The sequence below is a fragment of the Uranotaenia lowii genome, chromosome 1 (genome assembly GCF_029784155.1).
Source record: "Uranotaenia lowii strain MFRU-FL chromosome 1, ASM2978415v1, whole genome shotgun sequence".
NCBI classification, from domain to species: Eukaryota; Metazoa; Arthropoda; class Insecta; order Diptera; family Culicidae; genus Uranotaenia; species Uranotaenia lowii.
In genome coordinates, this window is record NC_073691.1 from 127,353,257 (window position 1) to 127,376,381 (window position 23,125).

A 23,125-nucleotide genomic window follows, 5' to 3' on the forward strand; every position below is an offset into this window, starting at 1 on the left:
CCTGACTGAATGTTTACTAATTTTTAGTAAAATAAAATCATTGTTTGCTAAAAATGTAGCAACAAAAAAATCCCCCAATAATTGCTAGAAATTTCGTAAATTTTAAATCTGTTTTTTTTCTTCTGGGTTGTGATATTCATTTTAATTAATAAGATTTTTTTTAGATGTTGTTTTAAATTTATTCTTCGCTGTTTTACGTCGCACCATTCTTCATCGTGTCCGAATTGGAGATTCAGGTTTTAGGCGCCGACCGATATTATAAAATAAGATATGGTCAGCATATTCATTGCGATTCATTGACCCGCTTTAAATGTTTGGATTCGATGATGATTCTGAAAAAAAAATTAACCTTTGTTTATATGTGTAATTACAAAAATATACTTTTTTTTTGTAGTTTCTAATCAGTTGCATCAATACTTAAAAGTGCTTAAAATTCAAACCTAAAGCAGATTATAATCACATTTTTTATTTAAAATTAAGTTAAGACTTTTGATATAAAGTTTTTGCGTCAGATTTTGAGATTCTAGAAACAGATCTCATTTAGATTGAGACATCAATTTCATTAATCAGATTACAGGTGAAGATTTCAGTTTCAGATGTGAGATTAGAGATCAGGATTACAATGTTTTTTTTATGTTTTTTTTCAAAACGAAGAAATCGTGTTCAAGATTTATTTTTTGAAATTAGGATTCCCGTGAAAACTCCAGAATTATGTTCATTACACACGATCTAAATTGCACTGTTTTGTTAAAAAAAACAATTGCTAGAGTATGTCACCTTAGCAGAAAAACGCAATTTTGCGAATATCAAATTACTTGATATGAGTTCCACAAAAATGGTGACATAAATGGTTTCATAACAAGTTCCACAAAAATGTTTCGAAAATTCTAACTTAATTTCTTTTTTATGTTAGAAATTATTTTACCTGTGATTGCTGTCCAGTATTAGAACCTTGATGCGATTCTTCATCTTCACTTTCTTCCTCCTGCTCGAAAGATTTTTTTTAATTTGGAGACCAGTTCTCTTTACTGGGTGCTGTTTATTACAGGTTCCCTAATGGCGTTCTTAAAAACGAAATGATTATAGAGAAATTTGAATAAGTTGGTACTGAACTAAAAACTTACGCCATTCTTGATTGTAAGTTGAGGTTTGCCCCAACCGTCATCATCACCAAAGGAGCAGCACTCTAGCTCCTGGCGAGTCGTAGTCTTCTTAAATTATTCATCAATATTGCTCGTCTTTCTCGAATTATACTACTTCCTAGTATGCTTGCTGTCGTTTTGAATTTTTAAAGGCCGCTCACCTGTGGTGTGCCATCGGAAGCTTTTCTTCTCCGTTAGCTGAAATGAAAAAATATTTTAAGTTAAATATAATTGTTGTTAAGTTGAAATTACACTTACCGAGCGAATTCTGCAGAATATTCTTCTCTATGAATTGATTTGGCTTCCGTGAGCAGCAGCAACGTTACCGGATCAATCGAACACCCCAAATCTCCGAGCGGAGAATTCCGGAACGGTTTAACTATTTTGTATAAAGAGTTGATTGGTCGCACCATTACAGCGATGTTATGAGCTCTTCCTCGGGCGTACATCCCAACATTATCTTTGGCCGGATCACCAAATGTCATCCACACCGGAAGAATGCTCAGTGGTACCCGCACCTGTGTAGGTGGATTTCGGAGCAGCCTGGGATGAATGCCCCGGGAACATAAAACAGAAACACAATAGGTACATTAATCGGGTTGCACCGATCAGCAAAGCTGACATTGTTGGTTGGCGGTTCTGCGTGGAACAGGTTGATCAATGAGGGATTTACACTTTCACGTAAACACGAAATCATAACACTTTTTTTCTGCTCGAAATTGCGTCAGACGGTCAGACCGAACGACACTCGGAAAAAACGACTGCGGTTCGAGTCCATGCTAATAGAATTACTCAATTTAGTAGCAAAGGGGTTTTTTTTACCCAAATTGAGCAAAAGTCATGACAATTTGGGAAAGTGCTAACTGAAAAGTAAAAAAATATTTTTGCTAACGGAAAGTAACAGCGAAATTTTGCTAAGTGGAGCCCCGAAAGTTTTGTGTGTATGGTTACATATTTGATTGTTTATTTATTATGTGTATGTTGTTATTTGTCCTATCGATTGCTTCGATTGGACAAATCTCAACACTCCTCCTCAACATACACATTCGCAGTCTTTCAACTGCCTCCGGTGGCTCCTCCTGAAGATGGGGCTACTTCTCTTCAACGCACGCACCGGAACACGCTCTCGCCCCTGTTGCAACTCGATGACCTTCCATGACTCCAGTTCGACGACCTCCACCGGGATCTGGCACGACGACCTCCCAATGGCTCTGGCCCGACGAACTTCCATGGCTCTGGTCTCAGTGCTCATCATGTGGCTCGAAGATTCTCTTCTTCGCCTCGACGCCTTTCCTGAGGCCTGCGCCTCCCAGTGGTTCCAGCCCGACGACCTCCACTTGGCTTTCCGGTCCGACTACCTTCCATGGCACCGGCTTGGCGACCTTCCGTGGTACCCCGCTCGCAAGTCCACCAGAGACTCCTGGTTCAACGACCACCACCTGGATCCTGACTTGACCACGTTTCATGATACCGGCCCGCCAACCTTCTATGGCTTCCGGTTCGACGACCTACCAGTGGCTCTGGTTCGACGACCGCATTCGTGGTCCCAGCCCTACGACCTTCCATGGCACGGGTCCGACGACCTCCCAGTGGCTCGGTCCGACGACCTTGTTTGGTTCAGGCTCGACGCTCTTCTGTTGGCCCGACGCCTCACCAATGGCACTACGACCTTCCTCTGGCTCCCGGCTCGCCGACCTTCCTATGGATTCCGGCCGGCTCGCAATGGATTCGTCCCAACGACCTTCCTTGGCACCTGTCCAACGACCACCGTTTTCCTGGCTTGTCGACCTCCACCTGGTCTCGGTCCGACGACCTTTCAGATGGCTCCTGTCCTACAACCTTCCACGGTTCCCGGCTCGTTGAATTCCCTTGGCTTCGGCTCGTTTTCCTTCCATCGGCTTCCTGGCTGGATGACTGTCCACTAGACCGCTGCAGGCTTTGTATAGGAAATCTGAAATTTATAAGTTATCACAACTCCCATACCATTTTTTGACGGAATTTTCACACACAAAAATCTCCGTAAAGTTTGGAAGCGATACATTGAGTCCTGATTTAGCGCAACGAGTTTTAATTTTGTATGGAGAATTACATGGGGAATCAATTTTTTTTATTCAAAAATCGCTACAGATTTACAGAAACATCGGAAAAATAAAGAAAAGGCTGAATACTATTCCTCGACTTAATCTCTACAAATGATGTGAAGGTACTATGATGCTTAGTTGTAACACAACAAAGATATTTGGAATTTAGAAAAGATTTATTAAAAACTCAGACGAGTTTACTTCACTCATGGCATCGCTGGCTGAAAACTTGCATGCAAGTTATTCCTTCCCAGATCGAAGAAACGGTCCCGAATCGGCCCGAAATCGGTCAGAAATTAGTCCAAAGTCAGTCCGTTTAACATGTGAAGATTTATAATGTTGAATTCTTCATAAACTAGTTTAGTAACTTTACTTTACACTATGGTGGTATTATTTAGAGAAAAAGCACCATTATTACAGTGAAAAAAATCATAACTTATATAATTTTCAATCGATTTCGGTAAAAAACCTCTTGAATCATTTGTTTTCACTGATTCACAGAATCCACAGGAAATGAATTTTTTTTCAAATGTTAAAATCAGGTCCAAAACCACAATTAAAGTTGATTTTTTCTAACAAAAAAATGCGTTATTTATCGTGTTTTCTATCATTAATTCACAAATACTGTGTGTATTGTGTTAAATTTACCCAAAAATGAAGTTCAGATGATCAATTGCAAATTTAACACTAAACATACCGACATTTTTTATATACCTATTCATACCGCGAGCAGTCATATCTTTTCCGCTAAAACTCTCTTGTTTCTTTACCGATTTCTACAAAGTTTAAAGTTTTGGAAAGCTCGTAATGTGACTCAAATACGGTTATTCAAAGTTGAAGAAAAAAAAACGGAAAACAGGCTTCGGGAAAAAAGGCTAGAAATCAGTTATTAACTACTCGAAAAAAAAATTCACTTAGTGCCTGAGAACGCTGAAGTTAGAAGCTATATGTTACATATATGGAAATATTTTTTGAAAATCTCTTAAGATCACGGCCACTAAAAATGTAAAAAACCAACCAACCGCCAAAGCTGTTCTCGTTACAGTAGAAAATTCTTGTAAAGTGAACTGGAAATTTGACGTAATTGACATTTTGGCATCTTTAGATTTCTAAAACACAGAATTTTTGACGACTTTTCAAAGGTAGCTGTTTCTTTTTTTGCTTTTTATCAATCTGCCTTTTCTGAGACTATTCTAGCACCTAGATTTGGCTTTGCACTGGAGCGCAGCGTTCTCAGGCAATAAGTGAAATTCTTTCCGAGTACTTAATAACTGATTTATAGCCTTTTTCCGAAGCCTGTTTTTCTAATTTTTTTTCTTTGACTTTGAATAACTTTGAGAAAAATAATTGTAGCTAAATTTTGTTTGAAAATCGTATTTGAGTCACATTACGAGTTTCCAAAACTATAAACTTTGTAGAGATCGGTCGAGAAACAAGAGAGTTTTAGGGGAAAATGTTTGCCGTCATTTGACCGCTCGCGGTATGCAAAGGTATACCACATGCGTTACTTAATCTTATTTTTCAACTTGGTTGTGAATTTCGGGATCGTTTCACCACATCTATCACCATGTATCTCCAATAATCTCAAAAAGTTTGTATCTTACTTTCTACATAGTGCTGCAGTTTTTTTCTATCTGCGTTACCCGATTAAAAACGCCTTTGTGTATGCCACGCATTAGCTTGTATTCAAGAATTCATCTAGGAATATTGCATGCAAGTTCAGGTTTCCAGTGCTGCTGACAGTTTTGACTGTTGATCTACTATGAATGATTTTTTTTTTACAAATTGCTTTAACTTTTTTCTGGTAGCATCTAGCTGAAAGTAACCTTAGTAAAAATTGAAGTTTAAGAATACAGTAACCCATTGAAGAAGTTATTTTTTGCATAAAACCCAAAATCGCTTCCCTAGCGATTTTAATCTCAAAAAAAAACTTTCCCCATACTAATTTCCATACAAATTTAAAACCCGTTGCGCTAATTCAGGGATGAACCAAATCATCTTATATTTAACAGAGATGATTGGAGAGCTAAAAGGAATCGAAAAAACACATGGGAGCAAAAAGTCAGTTTTTGCAGCGGTCTACTGTCCACTGTTGATTCCACTTCTCCTCGTTTCCACTAGTGCTGGGCCCATAACCTGTTGTAGAGAGCTAATCAGTAGAACGACTAGTTCGGTTGAATGTTAAGAACTGAATGACAATTTATTGAAACATCATAAACTACATTAATAACTACGGCTTGCTACGACTTCTTCATTTCAACAATTTTTAATCTATGATTGTATCCCGTTTACCCGGAAACTTATTTTTGGGCAAGGTTTGGGTATTTTAATTGATTTCATGTGTGGCATTTAAAAATCGTTTTGATATCCGACTCCTCACGCTGCGCGTTCGAACTTGAAAGACATATTGTCCTTCACGCTGTCGCGTGGCGGACGGGGCTAAGGGATCACCCCTAGCTTTCACGCAGACCTAGGAAGCCCCGACAGACCTAGACCAGAGGTCGGCAACCTGCGGCTCGCGAGCCGCATGCGGCTCTTTGGATGTATCACTGCGGCTCTCTAGCTCAATTTGTGAAGATTTTGAAAATTAATTGACATTTTCTAGAGTAAACGGACGCAACATAAGTTTTTAGTTAGTTCAGACGATATTTGCTAGGATTGAAAAAGAAACCAAAAAAAAACTATTATAGTATAAATTAACCGCATCTTTTCAGTTTTCAAGCAAGTTGATATTTAGAAATCAATTAACGTTCTTCACAAAAAGTCGCATTTGGAAGCATGGAACAATTTTTCTCTGGGGCACGGGAAGTTTTCTCGTTGATTTTGTTTCCTTTGTTGTTCTGATTTAGTCATTTAAAAACAGAGCAGTTTTTTAACGTCAAATAAATTCCTGTGGAGATTATGAAGTGGAGTTTGTTTTTCTTTATTTGAATATTTTAAAAATAAAATTAAGCACCTTTCTGATGAAATATGAACATCGGATGATGATTATAATTATGCTTTGAATACTGATAATGATAGTTATGTGTAGTAGGTATTATAATTTCTGTAAAAACCATTTTGTTTTTAAATTTTTCAAATATTGAATTCCACTTCTTCATGTTCCTGTTCAAATCTTTGGTAGTATTTCACTAATTTAAAAAAATCAAGTTCTTGATTCTAAATTTGAACTTTACTTGGTAAGCGTTAAAGTGATTTTACCAAGAAATTCTGTGCTGGTTTTCTGAGATGGGAAAAGCATTAATTTGATTAAAAAGCCGTGACGTGACGTGACGAAATTGCGTCTTTTTTACAATTCACTTGAGAAAAATCAATTATAATTAATAATTTGATCAAGATTTTCCAATACAAAGAAAAAATCCATTTATGTTCGAAAAAAATTGTATTTTTTTTAAATACGTACGAAATTTAAAATATCTGTAAAATCTGTTAATATTTCCAAAATGCTGTGTTCCGTGACCGTGATAAAGATTTGCTCAAAATTCTTGGTCATTATAGATTTTTCTGTGGTTTGTTCTAAAATTCAAAGAAAAAACTGAATATTCATAACAAATAAGAATTTCAACCTTTCAAAGCTGTTCGGCTCAATTTGACCCAAAGCGCACATTTCAATCATCTTTTAATCCTTTAATGCATGATTTTTTTTAAAATGAGAATAGCAGTAATTGACTCAGTGAAATAATAGCATTTTTAAAAAGAATAACACAACTCAACAGGATTGAAGTCGTTATTTTGAGTTTTATAAAAGTTATGGTCCATCAAAGTTGAAAAATACTTTTTGAGACTCTTAATTTATTTCAATACGATTGTGCAATTATCTTCCAAACCTTGTTAACTGGGAGGTGTTTGTGATAGATTGAGATTAAAAAAATTTATAGAATGTGCAAATCTGAAGAAATAACACCGTTTTTTCCAAAAACTACTTTTTCCAAAAAAATAAATAATTTTGATTTTTGCTATTTTTCCGCATACTTTGGTCTATATCTTACACGTACATTAAAATATTACACTAAAAATACTCTTTTAATTTCTAGAATATTTTTTGTGAATACATCATTCAAAAATATCTACGCGTTTTCGAGATATTTGGATATTGAATAGTGTTGTTTTAAAACTTCGCCGCAAAGCATAATATTTTGAAAAATCCTTTTTATGGATACAAGTTCATTTTTTTTTTTGAATTCTTGTTTGTGATGGTAATGGTAATTTTAATGAAATGATGAATTGAGAAATGATAAATTCTGGTGATAAAAATTCTGGGGAGAGGTATATTCTGTCGAAAATTTTTAGGAAAATGAGATACAACCCATATTTATACGTTTTAAAGAAATTCCGGTAAATGGTAGTTTCGGTAAATGATTTTCCGGTAAATGGTATAGTCCGGTAAATGGTTTTCCGGTAAATGGTATAGTCCGGTAAATGGTTTTCCGGTAAATGGTATAGTCCGGTAAATGGAATTCCGGTAAATAGTACAGTCCGGTATATGGTATTCCGGTAAATGGTACTTCCGGTAAATGGAATTCCGGTAAACAGTATACAACCGACCTTGAACTAGGCCTAGGATCAATTTAAGCCTGCAGCGCGTTACATTTCACAAACATGAAATATCCCAATGAGCACTCAATGAAGCCCACGGAATTTTCAGACACCAACAATATTAGGGGGAAGTCGTCTATGACCGGACACCTCCTATGGCCGGACAACATTGATTTTTCGAAAACGCAATATCCTAAAAATGTTTTAACACCATGAAAATAAAGTAAATAGAAGCCTAATATGGTGTTAGAAATATGGTATCTGAATCATCAATCTGAAAAGGTAAACCAATTATAGGCTTTGAAAGCTTTCGCCTAGTAGTTTGGCGAGGATCGTCCAAACTTTACATTTATATTGTGATCAGTTTTTACGGCTCGTCAACTGTGAATTGCACATAAACGTCATCGTTGGTTGGTTATCTTTCGACTTCAGCAGGTGTAAGATAACAAATCGGAAGCTCGAAGAAAATATTAGGAAAATAAAAAAAATGCAATTTCTCTATGACCGGACACCATATTGTTGTCTATGACTATTTTTCTTCTTAAGTAGACAGTGAGCATATAGACGATTCCAAAATGGTATTATTAATGAAAATCGGTTATGAAAATACAGCCAAATTAGTAATCAGGGTCTAATTTGCCGCCGGCCGTGGCCTAGAGGACAGCGTTCCAGTCTTCTAAGCCAGAGCCCATGAGATCGAATCCCGATCACGGCACACATAGTACACTTTCAGTGGTCTGGTGGTTTTAGCATTTGTAAGATGCTAGCCAATTATATCCTTGAAAGATTGTACGCCTTAGAGTTAAGTAAATTAGATCTCTTCAAAGAAACATGATGTTTCACTGAGATCCTATATGTGTGTGTTCGTTTTAAAAAAAAAAAAAAAAAAAAAAAATAACCTTAACCGGCTAATTGTCCTTTTTTTTAACCGTAAAGGAAGATTAAACTTATGGTCGACTTGGTGAAGTACGAGAATTTTATTGTCAAGTTGCCTACTTGACCACCTCGCGATCTTGAGCGTGATTCTAAAGCGTCACTATAATTTTTCGCTGCCGTTGCTGGAAATAATATTATCTGTTGAAAATTTTTGAATTTTCAAAGAACATTTCGTCAAGTAAAAATTATATGAACAGGTGTATCAAATAAAGATTCGAAGCTTATTTTCTGCGTAATCACTTTATTCTTTCCTATCGTTATAGTAAATTGATAAAATATATAAATGTTACAACATTTTGATTTGCATAATTATCTTAAATTCGTTTCGGAATGCCGTAAACTGATAGGCGTCGAGCTTTCGTCGTATGTAACCGAATATTCTCGTTCATGATGCATCAATAGTCTTCAAGCACCAGTAAATATACAATTGATCATAAAAATCTTGAAAGCCTTGGGCGCACGATCCGGAACACACCGTAAGCACACAGCCCAAGTGTTCCATATTTGAAAATGAATTTTACAGCTCGATGGCTGAAACTGGCCGGGGGAATAGTGACGATCGAGGCCACGGTCGAACTTTCCACCTTGCCCCAATTTTTGATGATTCCTTCGGCATGGCCAATCCCTACTACACCAACCACATTAACCGGTCTAATGCTACCATCTTGCAATTGTTGTGGTAACGCGGCAACTTGCAGTGAATGACACAGATACAGGTCCCGTTCTTGAACAAAAACTCGTCCAAAAGCGGGAAACTCGCCGGCAATTTCGAGCATGATCTCTTCCAATAGATCCTTTTTCTTGCACTGCTCCATCTCCTCGACCGTAATGTCATCGTCCATGAAGAGTAGCTTCGGGACCAGCTTTACTGTTTGCCACAGCGATAAACCCCTGAGAGCGCGCTGCAAGGTGATGTTTATTTGTCGATCGCCAAGCTGAATCAGGCATTGTGGAAGGTGATAAGCTTCCTTAACCGCCTGGCGAAATTCTCCACCCGGGGCCATTCCCAGTTTCTTAGTGATTTTGGCACTCATGTTGAGCAGCAAAATATACAACATTCCATTCACTACTCCATTGGTTTTGATTATGTTTTGAATTTTCGCCAGATTAATATCTTTAGCTTCCTCTAGTAAGGTACGTTCGTCATACTTTAGGATATGTACTCGTGATGGACACAGCTCAAGCATGACCACGTTAGGTTTCACATTGCGCATTACAAGCGAGACGTCATTTTGGGACTTTTCGCTGAAATGCGCCGTTCCCACAAGATAAACTTTGCAGCCCTCAGGGGTAGTTAGTAGGTTAACCGTTTCCGGTAGATTGGCATCGAACTCTTCTATGCTGTTGTAGATTTTGATCACCTCCTTTGAAGTTTCCGGTTGACTTGTGCCCGATTCCGTTAACTGATCATCATCAACCGGAAGCAGTGAAACATTGTGTGTTGTGTCTTTCGAATCACGAGTTGTCGGACTTTCATCGTCTTCCTTTTCGATGCTGATCATGGACACGTTGGGTTGCGTAGACTGGGGATCAGCATCGCTACTCACCGGGAGAGATACAGAATCATCGGAGCTGGAAATCACGGATAAGGTAGAGCTACCCTCGGTTGCTGTACTGATACCACTGAAATCCAAACTAATTGTGCTATCCAACTGGAGCGACGAATCCCCATTCAATGATTTGGACGGGCTCTTAAGTGGCATCTGGTTTTGGTCCTGGCGAACATTGTTATTCCGCAAACTATTTATCAGTAGTTGGGAGGATTCGCAATCATTGTTTTTTCCTTTTTGTTCAGGTTTCAGTAGCTCATTCCATTCTCGAGATAAGTTTACGTTTTCAATATCTGAAAGGAGAAAAAAAAACTAAACTATACCTACAAACAATTTTCCTAACAGTAATGTTTTCATCTAGCGGATCAAATAAACCATTTACATCGCAAGATTTATTTTGTGGTTTAGCCTTCATCGCCTTTACGCTTTCAAAATCGACAAGTGTCATAGGGAGAAAGTGAAAAAGCACAGAATACTTTCTATTGTGGGTATTACAACTTTTCTGCTATCTCTAAAGAGCACTTACCGGAATCCGTTAGCGAAAGGTCAAAATTCTCGGGGCTGAGCGTTGAATTGAAGGTTTGATCCAAAGCGCTGTTGTACTCGGACGAGGAACTGATGGGCGAAGACATCTTAACTCTTTACTCCGTTTGTCCTAAGGCTGTTCGAAGCAATATTGTGGGAAATAGTATATTTATGGGCTCTGAAATGGTAATAGGTTTTTGTTAACAAAAAAAAATCCACGTAATCTGTTTGTCCAACTTTTTTCCATTTTGCGTCACATTATTTCTGGCCATCCGAAGGTTGTTTGAACGAGCAGTCAGCAGTTAAATAGCGTACCGAATAAACCAGATATTTACCTTTAAATATACGTCTCAAAAACTGAAACATGCAACATTAAAACACAAAAATATCAATTTACAATATAAAGCACATTCGAAAAACTTCAATATTTTCAATTCATAGATGGAAGTGTTGCCATTTATTTCTACATAATAAAACATCGCAGTGCACTGTCATTTCACGCGCTTCTTTTTTTAAACCCAAAATTAAGTTGTTTTCGTTCAAAACAGCACTTCAGTGGCATCCCTCAACTTTGAGTTCTACATGGATAATCGCATAAAGCGGGCCATAGACTACACAAATGGCCTGTACAAATTCGATGATTCCACAACGATTTTTTTTTTTTTTTTTTTAAAATATGTCTTTATTTGTATCAATTCATCATTACATTTATATTACATTATTACATTAAATTAGGTGTTCAGCTCAATAATGAACTGTTCAAAGCCCTATAGTTAACTAGATAATAAAATTTATTTATAGGATTTAAACTTGCTGAGCGCAATCAAGTATTTAATGTAGGAGAACATCCTGTAATGGTAAAAATATTTTAAACTTAAAACTAAACACTATCCTAAAATAAAACTAATTATAAAGAGAACGAATCTCTGCGATGGAAGACTGCATCGATTTGCCTCTGAAGTTGTAGATGATTTTGTTGGCCATCTCTTCGATCGATTCAATGCCCGCAATCCGATGAAGATCTTCGGTGCTGTGCCAAGGTGGAAGCCGCAAAATCATTTTCAGAACCTTGTTCTGAATCCTTTGGATGGCTTTCTTCCTCGTCGCGCAGCAGCTAGACCAAATCGGAACTGCATACATTATCGCTGGTCGAAACACTTGCTTATAAATAAGCATCTTATTCCTCAGGCAGAGGCGGGATTTCCTGTTGATGAGAGAATAAAGAGATTTAGTGTATTTATTACATTTAGATTGAATATCTTCAATGTGATTTTTAAAAGTAAGATTCCGATCAAGTGTGAGTCCCAAGTACTTCACGTGATCAGACCATTCTAATGAAACCCCATTAAAAGTTATGGAATGATTTTCATTAGGTTTTAAAAATTGAGCTCTTGGCTTATGGGGAAATAAAATAAGTTGAGTTTTGGAAGCGTTAGGAGAAATTTTCCACATTTTCAAGTAATTCAAAAAGGAATTTAAATTTTGTTGCAATCTACTGCGTACCACCCGTAAATTTCGACCTTTGGCTGAAAGCAAAGTATCATCAGCAAATAATCTTCTACCTTTTCCTTCTGGTACATCAGGAAGATCAGAAGTAAAAATATTGTATAAAATCGGCCCAAGTATACTGCCCTGAGGGACACCAGCTCTAATGGGAGTCCTTTCAGAGCATGAATTTTGATAGCTTACTTGTAAGGTTCGGCTAGTCAAATAATTTTGAATAATTTTAGTGAGATATACAGGAAAATCAAATCGAGCTAATTTAGCTACTAAACCTTTGTGCCAAACACTGTCAAAAGCTTTTTCAATATCTAGAAGAGCAACACCAGTTGAATAACCTTCAGATTTGCTAGCGTTAATCATATTAGTTACACTCAAGAGTTGATGTGTAGTAGAATGCCCATGACGAAAACCAAATTGTTCATCAGGGAAAATAGAATTCTGATTAATGTGAATCATCATTCTATTCAAAATAACTCTCTCAAATAGTTTACTTAAAGAAGGAAGCAAACTAATTGGTCGATAACTTGAAGGCTCTGAAGCACTTTTACCAGGTTTCAAAATTGGAGTTACTTTGGCATTTTTCCATTTATTGGGAAAATAAGCCAAGTGAAAACATTTATTGAAGATTTTAACTAAAAAATTTAAAGTGCTTTCAGGCAACTTTTTAATAAGAATATAGAAAATCCCATCTTCCCCCGGAGCTTTCATATTTTTAAATTTTTTGAAAATCAATTTAAGTTCATCAATATTTGTCTCACAGGAACTTTCAAATACATTTTGCTTAGAAAAAATATCATCAAATTCAAGGGAAATTTGAGCATCAATTGGACTAACAACGTTTAAATTAAAATCATGAGCAGACTCAAACTGTTGGGCTAATTTTTGAGCTTTTTCTGCGTTAGTTAAAAGAAGTTTATCCCCATCTTTCAAAGTAGGAATTGGCTTCTGGGGCTTTTTCAGAATTTTAGTTAATTTCCAAAACGGCTTTGAGTAGGGTTTTATGTCCTCTACTGCTTTAGCAAAATTTTCATTACGAATGAAATTTAAACGACGTTTGATCTCTTTTTGAAGGTCGCAATAAATAAATTTCAAATAAGGATCCCTAGTACGTTGATATTGGCGTCGACGAATGTTTTTCAGTCGTATCAAAAACTGAAGATCATCATCAATTAAAGGTTGATTAAATTTATGTTTAACTTTGGGTATTGAAGCGGCTTTAGCATTGACTATTGAAGTTGTCAAATTTTCTACAGCCAAATCAATATCTTCAATTGAATTCAGTGGAACGTTTACATCTAAATTACGTTCAATAAAATTCCTATATCGCTCCCAGTCAGCTTTTTGAAAGTTAAAAGTTGATTTTAAAGGGTTTTCAATGGGACTTTGGGATAAAGAAAAAGTTACTGGAAGGTGGTCTGAATCGAGGTCCGCATGAGTAACTAATTGACTACAATGCTCGCCTAAATCCGTTAGAACCAAATCAATTGTGGAAGGATTTCTAATCGAAGAAAAACAAGTATGCCCATTAGGATATTCAACAGTGTAATAACCTGCAGAGCAGTCATTAAATAAAATATTCCCATTTGAATTTGATGAAATATTATTCCAAGATCGGTGTTTTGCATTAAAGTCACCAATAATAAAAAATTTAGATTTGTTTCTGGTGAGTTTTTGTAAATCTCCCTTCAAAAAATTTTTCTGTTCACCGCTGCATTGAAAAGGCAAATATGCGGCAATAATTATAATTTTCCCCATAGACGTTTCTAATTCAATTCCAATTGTTTCTAAGACTTTGGTATTGAATGAAGGAAGAAGTCTAAATTTGAGACGACTATTGATGACAATAGCTACACCCCCACCTTGTCGATCAAGTCGATCATTTCGCAAAATTTTAAAGAAAGCATTGCTTTTCAAGTTATTGTCCGGCTTTAAAAAAGTTTCAGTGATGGCAGCAACATGTATGTTTTGAGTTTTCAAAAATAAAAAGAATTCATCTTGGTTAGCCAGCAAAGATCTAGCGTTCCAATTCATAATATTTAAACATCTATTTGGATCCATGAGGGAATCGTAAAGTCATAATAATTTTATTAGCATAATTAAAAGAAGTTTGGAAAGCTTCAAACATTGAATTTGCTTTCAACATAAGTTGCATCATTTCCGTTAAATTTTGATGCAAAAATTTTAATTTTTCCTCAGTAATCTCACCCAAATCAACAAAATTGTTAGGATCAGAAAATGAAGGAGAAGAACAAGTATTTGAATTTCGGGGATTTTCCCAAGCCTTCGCATGAACGTTGAGACTTGGTTTTTTCCCATTTTTATTAGTTAAACCTGAAGAGGGAAACCCATTTTCAACCACCTCTGAGAACGATAAACAACGAGTCTGTGGCGCAGAATCAGCACAGGTAACATTAAAAACACTTCGGGTATTACCCAGCCGTGATTCCAATGTAGGCCGAGGCTGACTGCGAACAGGCAGGTTGTTTGCCGGCCCGACGTGTGAAGACGAAAAAGAGGAAGGAGGAGAAGAAACTTTTCTGGAAACTTTGGGATTTTTCCTAGAAGCAATAATTTTTGCCCTGATGGGACAGTCTAGCGAATTCGAGGAATGATTACCTGCGCAATTTGCACACTTGAAAAATTCTGTTTGTGGCTTATCACCACCAAAAAGGCATTTAGATTTTTCATGATCGAATGAGCCGCAAAGCATGCATCTGGCATTCATTCTACAATTTTTAGTGCCGTGACAAAAAGCTTGACAACGACGACATTGCGTAATATTTTGAAGGAAATTGGTTGAAGATTTTCGAAAAGGTTCGAATTTGACTCGACAATGAAACATAAGACGAGCCTTTTCAAGAATTTGCAAATTATTAACTTGATCCTTTTTAAAATGGATCAAATAAAGCTCAGGAGCAAAACCAACACTACTGATATTATTCGTGTTGGTTCTTTTCCTCATTTGAATTACTTGAATCGGAGAAAAACCTAACAAAGAATTTAGTTCAGTTGTGATCTCATCCGGTGTCTGATCGCCGGTGAGACCACGAAGTACAACTTTAAAAGGACGATCACTTCTAGTGTCGTAAGTAAAAAATTGATGTTTTTTATTATTCAAATAATTTAAAATTTTTTGAAAATCATTAAAAGATTCCGCCAAAATACGAGCGGTTCCCCTTCGACCGATCTGAAAAGAAATCTTCACATCCTTGACGGAAGTGACGATTTCTTTTCGAAAGGCATTGAAGTCAGGAATCGTGACCGTAATTGGTGGAACCTTTTCGTTTTTAAGAGTATAAGAAGAAGAAGGTTTCTTAGTACTCTTATCAGAATTAAATATGAATATTTCCTCATCACCGATGTTATGAAGGACATCGAATGAATTGGAAATTTCAACTTTTTTGGGCGATGGACCTGAATTAGCTTCGGCAATTCGCTTTCTACCAGCTCTTGAGCCGGCCGATGACTTCCCCATGCTGGAAAGAAAAGAGAAAATATGAATAAAAGAAAATGAAAATAATTTTAGCACTGAAAAGTGCTGATTGAAAAACAGGTAAGGAAAAAATAAATAATGTAAAAATGTTCCTGCAGGTACACAGCAACGATACGATGCTCCGGCGTACGTGTTGACGGCTCAACGGTACAAATGGAAGTGATTCCACAACGATTGTTTGATCTATGCTCGCCCACACACGATACAAACATATTTCACGCCTACACAAACGATTGCTGGCGAAAACAGCAAACGTAAAAACCATCTCCACCCTGGCTGGGAGGGGTTTGTATAAAATATTGCTGATCCACTCTTTTTTTCTATTTCTGCGATAGCTGATTTGGGCTCCCGTAGGGTACCACTGTTAAAAAAATTACAGTATTCAAGAAAAAAATGAGCATTGTTCTACATAAGGATTATTTATCGACTGAAATTAAATCGGATGAACAAGCGGAAAACATTTAAAGATGATTTAATAAAAAGTTGTCAAACAAACATGTATACCAAATATTATTATCGGATTATCTATTGTATATAAAACAAAAAATTGTGTTTGCCTTGAGCTTGGTCAATCAGCGGTCAAAATCACGGAAAAATGAATAATAAAAAAAACTGTTTGCGATGGGGTCAATAAGCGGACAAATTCACGAAAAAAAAAAGAAAACGCTGTAGTTGTTTAAATAAGTTTAGAGTTCGACGACACGGTAGCGATCTTCATTGAATGTTGGATTTCGTGCTATGTTTTGCAGTCGGAGTTATCCGTATAAAGTTTAACTGAAAAGCGGTTAGCGTGTAGAAAACCGACAGATTTTATACTGATTTGACAGATCGCACAAGTTTCGCAGTTATGAGTGCGCAGTCCAATTTTTTGCGATGCGAATGGTATTATTTCCTATAATAGATCATTATCCGTACACAACTCCTTTTTTTAACTTCTCATATACGATTTGTTACATTTAAACGACAACATAATTGAATTCGACCAGCATATAAAGTATCAAAGACGCATTTATCGCATCAAAAATCTTCGTCATGCCAAATTCGTTAATTCTCAGGCTATGGAAAAATGTGTTTTCAATAGTGTTCAATATTTTTTGTTTTGTCTGGGATTTTAACGCTCGTAATTAATTCAATCTCAATGAATACTAAGAATAATAATATTTCATTCCGATGACTTCATGTTTTGTCCTCTCTTGCAAAATAATGATTTGAAGATTAATTCAAGAATTTACTTCTTAACTTTTCAATGAAATTAGTGAGTAAGAGTGAATTTTTTAACTGTGTTTACTGCTCCGGCTAGCCTACCGCACGGAAGGCTACCGTCGCTCGATTAGAAATTTTCCCAGTAACCGCAATATTTCGATCCCGACCGATTTTACTCCAACCGTTTGGGCGCTCATTCAAGCAGTGCCATACACGATGCGAATCGTGTTCACAGCGACAAAATTTTATCGAATTTCATCGCATTTGTACAAATATTGTGTAGTCTGTGCCCGCCCTGTGAAGAATCGATTTACCGATTGTAGAGAATAATATGAGCGGAAATAATCCGAATGAAATATATAAGAAAGGATTTGTAAATATAAAGAATAATATGGTTGTAAATAATTGAAATGAAATATCCAATATATGAAATTAAAAATATGGCAGCACTTATACAAGGGCGTTCAAAGAGCCCGTGCGACAACCCTGTAACTGACAGGATGAATCGTTAAACGGAAAATGAACGAGGAGAGAAAAAGTCGGACGTTAATGAAAAGGAGAAAAAACGATCAGTTTACAAACTAGTTTCATGGAGAAAGGACGGAGTTTTTGAAGGGAGAGGATAGTTAGCAGAAGGATTGCTTTGTGAAGAAAGGGACGCTGTTCTTAAGTTTAGCTAAATAGATAAAAGATGAAAGGATGGAAATAGGAAGTAGTTTGATCGGTCTCGACAATGGCGCGGTCGGTTTGACTAATCGGTGAGTAGAAGTTTTGTTGTGAACAGAATTGTGACATTTGGTGATTGTGTGATGGATTTTTTTTCTCATTTGTGATTTTGTGAATGTGATGTGCGACAGAATGCAGGCTTTTGAAAATAGGAATGGGTGTTTGAAGTTCAAGCTCCTGGTCGGGGGATCTGTGTTGGTTGTATGTGTTAGTAAAATTGTTGGCCTGTAAGGGCTGAATCTAGTATTGGAAGTTGGAGTGGCTTGTGGATGGTAATAGTTTGGATTAACGAGTTATGGGTGGATTCATTTCTCTGGGTCCTGAATTATTTAACGAATTACGAGCGAGTACTTTATTATGCATCAAACAAAAAAAGTTATACTCAATGTGAATCAATAGAGCCACTAAAAAGAGGAATTCAGGGCATTTTTGAGAAAGATCGGTCAGCCACAATAACAAGAAGCTGGGTGATGAGACGGCGAAGATGACAAAATATGAAAATGAGAAAATGGGAAGATAAGAAAAAAGATAAGAGACTGTAGAGATAAATGGAAGTAATGAGATGGGAGAGATGAAACGTTCAAACTAAAATGAAATGTCTAAAAAAAAAAAAAAGGAGAAGGAAGTAGGCTTTGGAAAAAGAATTATTGTGTGAAGTACAAACCTTCTGAGAAAGGTAGTACTTGAATGGAAGTACAAACCCCTGAGAGGGGCAGTACATGAATGTAGGTACAGACCCCTGAGTGGGGTAGTACTTGAACGGAGGTACAAACCCCTGAGAGGGGCAGTACTTGGAGGAATGTACAAACCCCTGAGAGGGGCAGTACGTGAATGGAGGTACAGACCCCTGAGTGGGGTAGTACTGGAACGGAGGTACAAACCCCTGAGAGGGGCAGTACTTGAAGGTATGTACAAACCCCTGAGAGGGGCAGTACGTGAATGGAGGTACAAACCCCTGAGAGGGGTAGTACTTGAACGGAGGTACAAACCCCTGAGAGGGGCAGTACTTGAAGGGAGGTAGAGATTCCGGAAAGTAACATTACTTGTAGGAATGTACAAATTCCTGTACAAATTAAAAATAAGTAAAAAAAAGCTAAAAACATTAAAAGAAAATACACAGGCTGCGAAAATAAAAAAAAACTGGGTATTGAGAACATGAAAATATTGAAAGAGGACAATATAAGAACAGAAAATAAGTGAAAGAAAAATTTGATATAAAAAGGAGAAGATGGAGAGACAAGGGGAAGATGAAATGAAAAAAAATAACAAGAAAGATAGGAAGGAACATAAGAAATAAGAAGGTAAAAAGATTAGCTGGTTAAGATCAAAGATGGGTGCAGAGACGAAGAAAAGAATACTAAATTTAAAAAAAAAACGGAATCGATAAAAATTAGACGAATAGTAAAAGAATAGATGATAAGATGAGAAGACACTAAAACGACTCAAAAAGGGTAGTTAAGAGGTGAGAGATATGATGGAAAGGGGATAATAGGATAATGTAATGAGATGCGATAAATAGTATTATTCATAGACTTACTGGGCTCATGAGCAAATAATTTGGAAGAAAGGAAAGATAATAGTAATAGAGAGAAAGGAATTAAATAAATAGAACGAAACATAAAAAAGTTATGATTAGGAATTGAGACGACGAAGAGTAATCGGATTTCAATATGAGAAAATGAAAATATTGAAAGAGGACAATATAAGAACAGAAGGTTGGCGAAAGGAAATTTTGGTAATTAGAAGATCAGAGGCTAGACAGAGAAGTGGATGAAAGGATGAAAAGGTGAGAAGATGTGAATCGAGAGAAGTACAAAACAATGAATTAAAAAAAAATAAGAGAGGTTTGGACTGAAGAGGTAGGAAAATGGAAGCATTATAAGTTAATAAAGATCTGAGCTCAGATGACAAAAAGATGCCAAGAATAAAAAAAAAAACAAATGGGAAGAAGGATAAATAAGATGAGAGGCTAGAGAGAAAAGTGAAAAAAAACATGATAAGATGAGAAGATAAGAATATAATATGAGAAGTATGAAGGGAAGATGCATCGATGAGAAAATGGAAGGAGGTTGAAGAAAGTAGTTCAGAGGCTGAAGAGATGACGAAAAGAAGATAACCAGATGAGATATTGAGCCGGTATAAATGGTATTAGTCATTGACTTAGCTAGACTAATGAACAGATAAAGTGATTAGAAACAAAAAAAAATCATAGAGAAAAAGTAATTTATTAAATAAAAAAAGGCCACAACAATAAGAAGCAGGATATTGAGATGACGAAAAGTAAATCGACTTGAGATGAGAAAATGAAACGATTGAAAGATGACGATTTAAGAACAAAAAATTGGTAATTAGAAGATGAGAGGTTGGAAAGGCAAGAGGAAGAAAGCATGATAGGACGAAAGATGTTGATTGAGATGGGAGAGAAGATACGATGAAAGGAAAATTAAATAAGGGAGGGGGGGATAAAAAAACATTTTCGAAATCAGAACATTTAAAAAAAAACAAAAAAAAAATTTATAACACGAGAGGCTGGAGAGAATTGTATAAGATGATAAGACATGAAGAATAGAAAATTTGAAAGGTGATAAGAGAAGTGAAACGATGAGAATTCGAAATGATTTCAAGGAAAGGAACTTAAGCTGGAGAGATGACGAAAAGAGGCTAATTAGTTTTTTTTTAAATTTATTAATCCTGAGGATTTTAACATTTAGATGTCGTTCATACCTCAGGCTAATTAGATGAGATATTAAGACGGTCTAAAGATGATAATATGAGAAGACAGGGAGAATATAAGATGATAACTGTAATGCAAGAAGTTGAACGGTGAAAAAAAAAAGTAGTTGAGGCTGGAGGGAAGAGCGGATGAAAATATGATAAAATCAGAGGATTTAAATTGAGAATGGAATGATGAAAAAAAAAAATTAAATAAGAGATATTAAAACAGATGAGATAGGAAGGTGAAGGGTTGAATACCAAAGATCAAAGCTAGGAGCGGAGACGCCAAAAAAATGACAGAATTTTGAAATCAGAAAATTTAAAAATAAAAATTACAATTAAAGAGGCTGGAGATAAAAGTGGAAAAAAGATAATAAGATGAGAAGACAAGAAAAGCAGATAATGAGAAATGTGATGGAAAGAAACACCTGTTTATCTGTGGAAACATCGATGAGAAATAGAAACGACTTTAAAAAAAGCAGTAAAAGCTGCATGGAGAGATGACGAGAAGAGGATAATAAGATGAGATATTGAGAAGGTATAAATAGCATTACACATTAACATCGATCAGTTTATGAGCAGATAAATTATTTAGAAAAAAAATTAGTTATATATATAAAAAAAAAATCAAATAAAAAAGGCCACGACAATAAGAAGCGTGTATAAAGATGACGAAATGTCATCTCAAAGTGAGAAAATGACAAGATTGAAAGATGAAGATGTAAGAACAGAAAACTGGCAACTAGAAGATGATAGAGTGAAGAGAAAAGTGGAAGAAAAGATGATAAGATGAGAATTGAGACGGGAGAGATGAAACGATGAAGAAAAATTAAATAAGAGAGGTTCAAACAGAGGAAATAAGAAAAACACATTAGATAACAAAGATCAATGCTGGCAGCTAAGACGACAAAATATGACCGAATTTTTAAATTAATTTTGAAAAATGTAAGGATGGAGAGAAAGGTAGAAGAAAAGATGATAATATGAGAAGACAGGGAGAATATAAGATGATTACTGTGATGCAAGAAGTGAAACGGTGAAAAAAAAAGTAGTTGAGGCTGGAGGGAAGAGCGGAAGAAAATATGATAAAATCAGAGGATTTAAATTGAGAATGGAATGATGAAAGAAATAAATAAATAAGAGATGTTAAAACAGATGAGATAGGAAGGTGAAAGGGTTGAATAACAAAGATCAAAGCTAGGTGCTGAGACGACAAGAAGATGACAGGATTTTAAAATCAGAAAAATTAAAGGTAAAAATTACAATTAAGGAGGCTAGATATAAGAGTGGAGTAAGGATGATAGGATGGGTAAAGGATGAGAAGTGTAATGGGAGGATAAAACGATGAGAAACTGAAACGACTTAAAAAAAAGTTGTTGAAAGGCTGAGGAAATCACGAAAAGAGAATGGTAAGATGAGCTATTGAGACGGTGTAGAAAATATTGTTTTTGTCACTTTGCGATGAAAGGGAAATGAAATAACAGAGGTTGAAACTGAAGAAGAGAAAAAAACATTTGATTAAAAAAAAGATCAAAGCTGGGAGCTGAGACGACAAAAAGATGACAGAATTTTAAAATTAAAGGAAAGTGGAATGCTGGAGAGAAATGTAGGAGATAAGATGATAATATAAGAAGATAGGAAGAACAGAAGATGATAAATGTGATGAGAGAAGTAAAACGATAAAAAAGTAATTGAGAGGCTGGAGAGAAGAGTGGAAGAAAAGATGATAAAATCAGAGGAATTGAATTGAGACGGGAAGGGTGAAACAATGGAAAAGAATTAAATAAGAGATGTTGAAACAGAAGTGAAAAGAAGATGAAGGGTTGAATAACAAAGATCAAAACTGGGTGCTAAGACGACACAAAAAAAAGATGACAGGATTTGAAAATCAGAAAATTGAAAAATAAAAATTACAGCTGAAAAGGCTGGATATGAAGGTGAAGTAGGGATGATAGGACGGGAGGACAGAAACAGTAGAGGTTGAGAAGTGTAACAGGAGGATAAAACGATGAGAAACTGAACTGACTAAAAAAAAAAGAAGTTGAGAGTCGAGAGGCTGAAGAAATGATGAGAGAAGAATGGTAACATGAGCTATTGAAACAGTGTAAAAAAATATTGTTTATTAACTTTACTAGGCTCACGAGCAAGGCCACGACAATTGGAGGCTGGGTATTAAGATGACGAAGGGTAACCGAATTTCGAAGTGAACAGATTGCATGAGGACGATATGAGAACGGTGAATAAGTGAGAGGAATTTGGTAATTAGAAGATGCGAGGCGAGAGAGAAGTGGAAGAAAAGATGATCCTAGGATTTGAATAAAGACGGGATGGATGAAGCAATGAGAATGAAAAGAATTGAGTAAAAGGTTGACACAGAAGAAATAAGAGGATTAAAGGATGTAAAGATGGGAGCAATCTCGAGAAAGATCGGTCAGCTACGACAATGGGAGGCTGAGTGCTGAGACGACGAAAGGATGTCAGGATTTGAAAATACGAAAATTGAAAGAAAAGATAATAAGATGAAAAGAAAGGATAAGTGGAAGATAAAATATGTGATGGGCAAGATTAAACCATGCAAAAAAAAAACCGAATTGAAAATTATAAAAAAATAGTTTAAGAAGCTGGAGATATGACGAAAAGAGGTTAATAAGATGAGTTATTGAAACGATATCAATATGTGAGGGCTAGAAGATGGGCATATTTTCGATGGTTGGT

The 23,125-nt window shown here is 36.1% G+C and overlaps 1 protein-coding gene and 1 long non-coding RNA gene across 5 annotated transcripts; both read right to left on the reverse strand.

Moving 5' to 3' along the window:
* Positions 1–197: 197 nt before the first annotated feature.
* Positions 198–3,049, reverse strand: LOC129739427 (uncharacterized). 2 transcript variants are annotated; one of them, XR_008735858.1, is made up of 3 exons: positions 1,401–3,049; positions 926–1,340; positions 198–332 (listed from the first exon to the last, which is right to left on the reverse strand). It is a non-coding gene; the product is annotated as an uncharacterized LOC129739427 (long non-coding RNA). The 2 variants fall into 2 exon arrangements; XR_008735859.1 differs by having other exon boundaries at positions 926–1,064; positions 1,125–3,049.
* Positions 3,050–8,883: 5,834 nt separating this feature from the next.
* On the reverse strand, positions 8,884–11,236 carry LOC129753784 (traB domain-containing protein). 3 transcript variants are annotated; one of them, XM_055749648.1, is made up of 3 exons: positions 11,106–11,216; positions 10,772–10,900; positions 8,884–10,538 (listed from the first exon to the last, which is right to left on the reverse strand). In XM_055749648.1, exons 2-3 carry the CDS (start codon positions 10,875–10,877, stop codon positions 9,127–9,129), a joined length of 1,518 nt encoding a protein of 505 aa, XP_055605623.1. In that variant the 5' UTR covers positions 10,878–10,900; positions 11,106–11,216; the 3' UTR covers positions 8,884–9,126. The 3 variants fall into 3 exon arrangements, with proteins under 3 accessions (XP_055605623.1, XP_055605616.1, XP_055605608.1); XM_055749641.1 differs by having other exon boundaries at positions 10,772–10,948; positions 11,008–11,135; XM_055749633.1 differs by having other exon boundaries at positions 8,885–10,538; positions 10,772–10,948; positions 11,106–11,236.
* Positions 11,237–23,125: the final 11,889 nt, after the last annotated feature.

What these genes read in the sequence shown, in the direction of transcription:
- LOC129753784 (XM_055749648.1), bottom strand. Translation starts at nt 10,877, where the DNA reads ATGTCTTCGCCCATCAGTTCCTCGTCCGAGTACAACAGCGCTTTGGAT. An exon ending in CCTTTCGCTAACGGATTCCG is followed by an intron (nt 10,539 to 10,771) that starts GTAAGTGCTCTT and finishes TTCTCCTTTCAG; the next exon opens with ATATTGAAAACGTAAACTTA.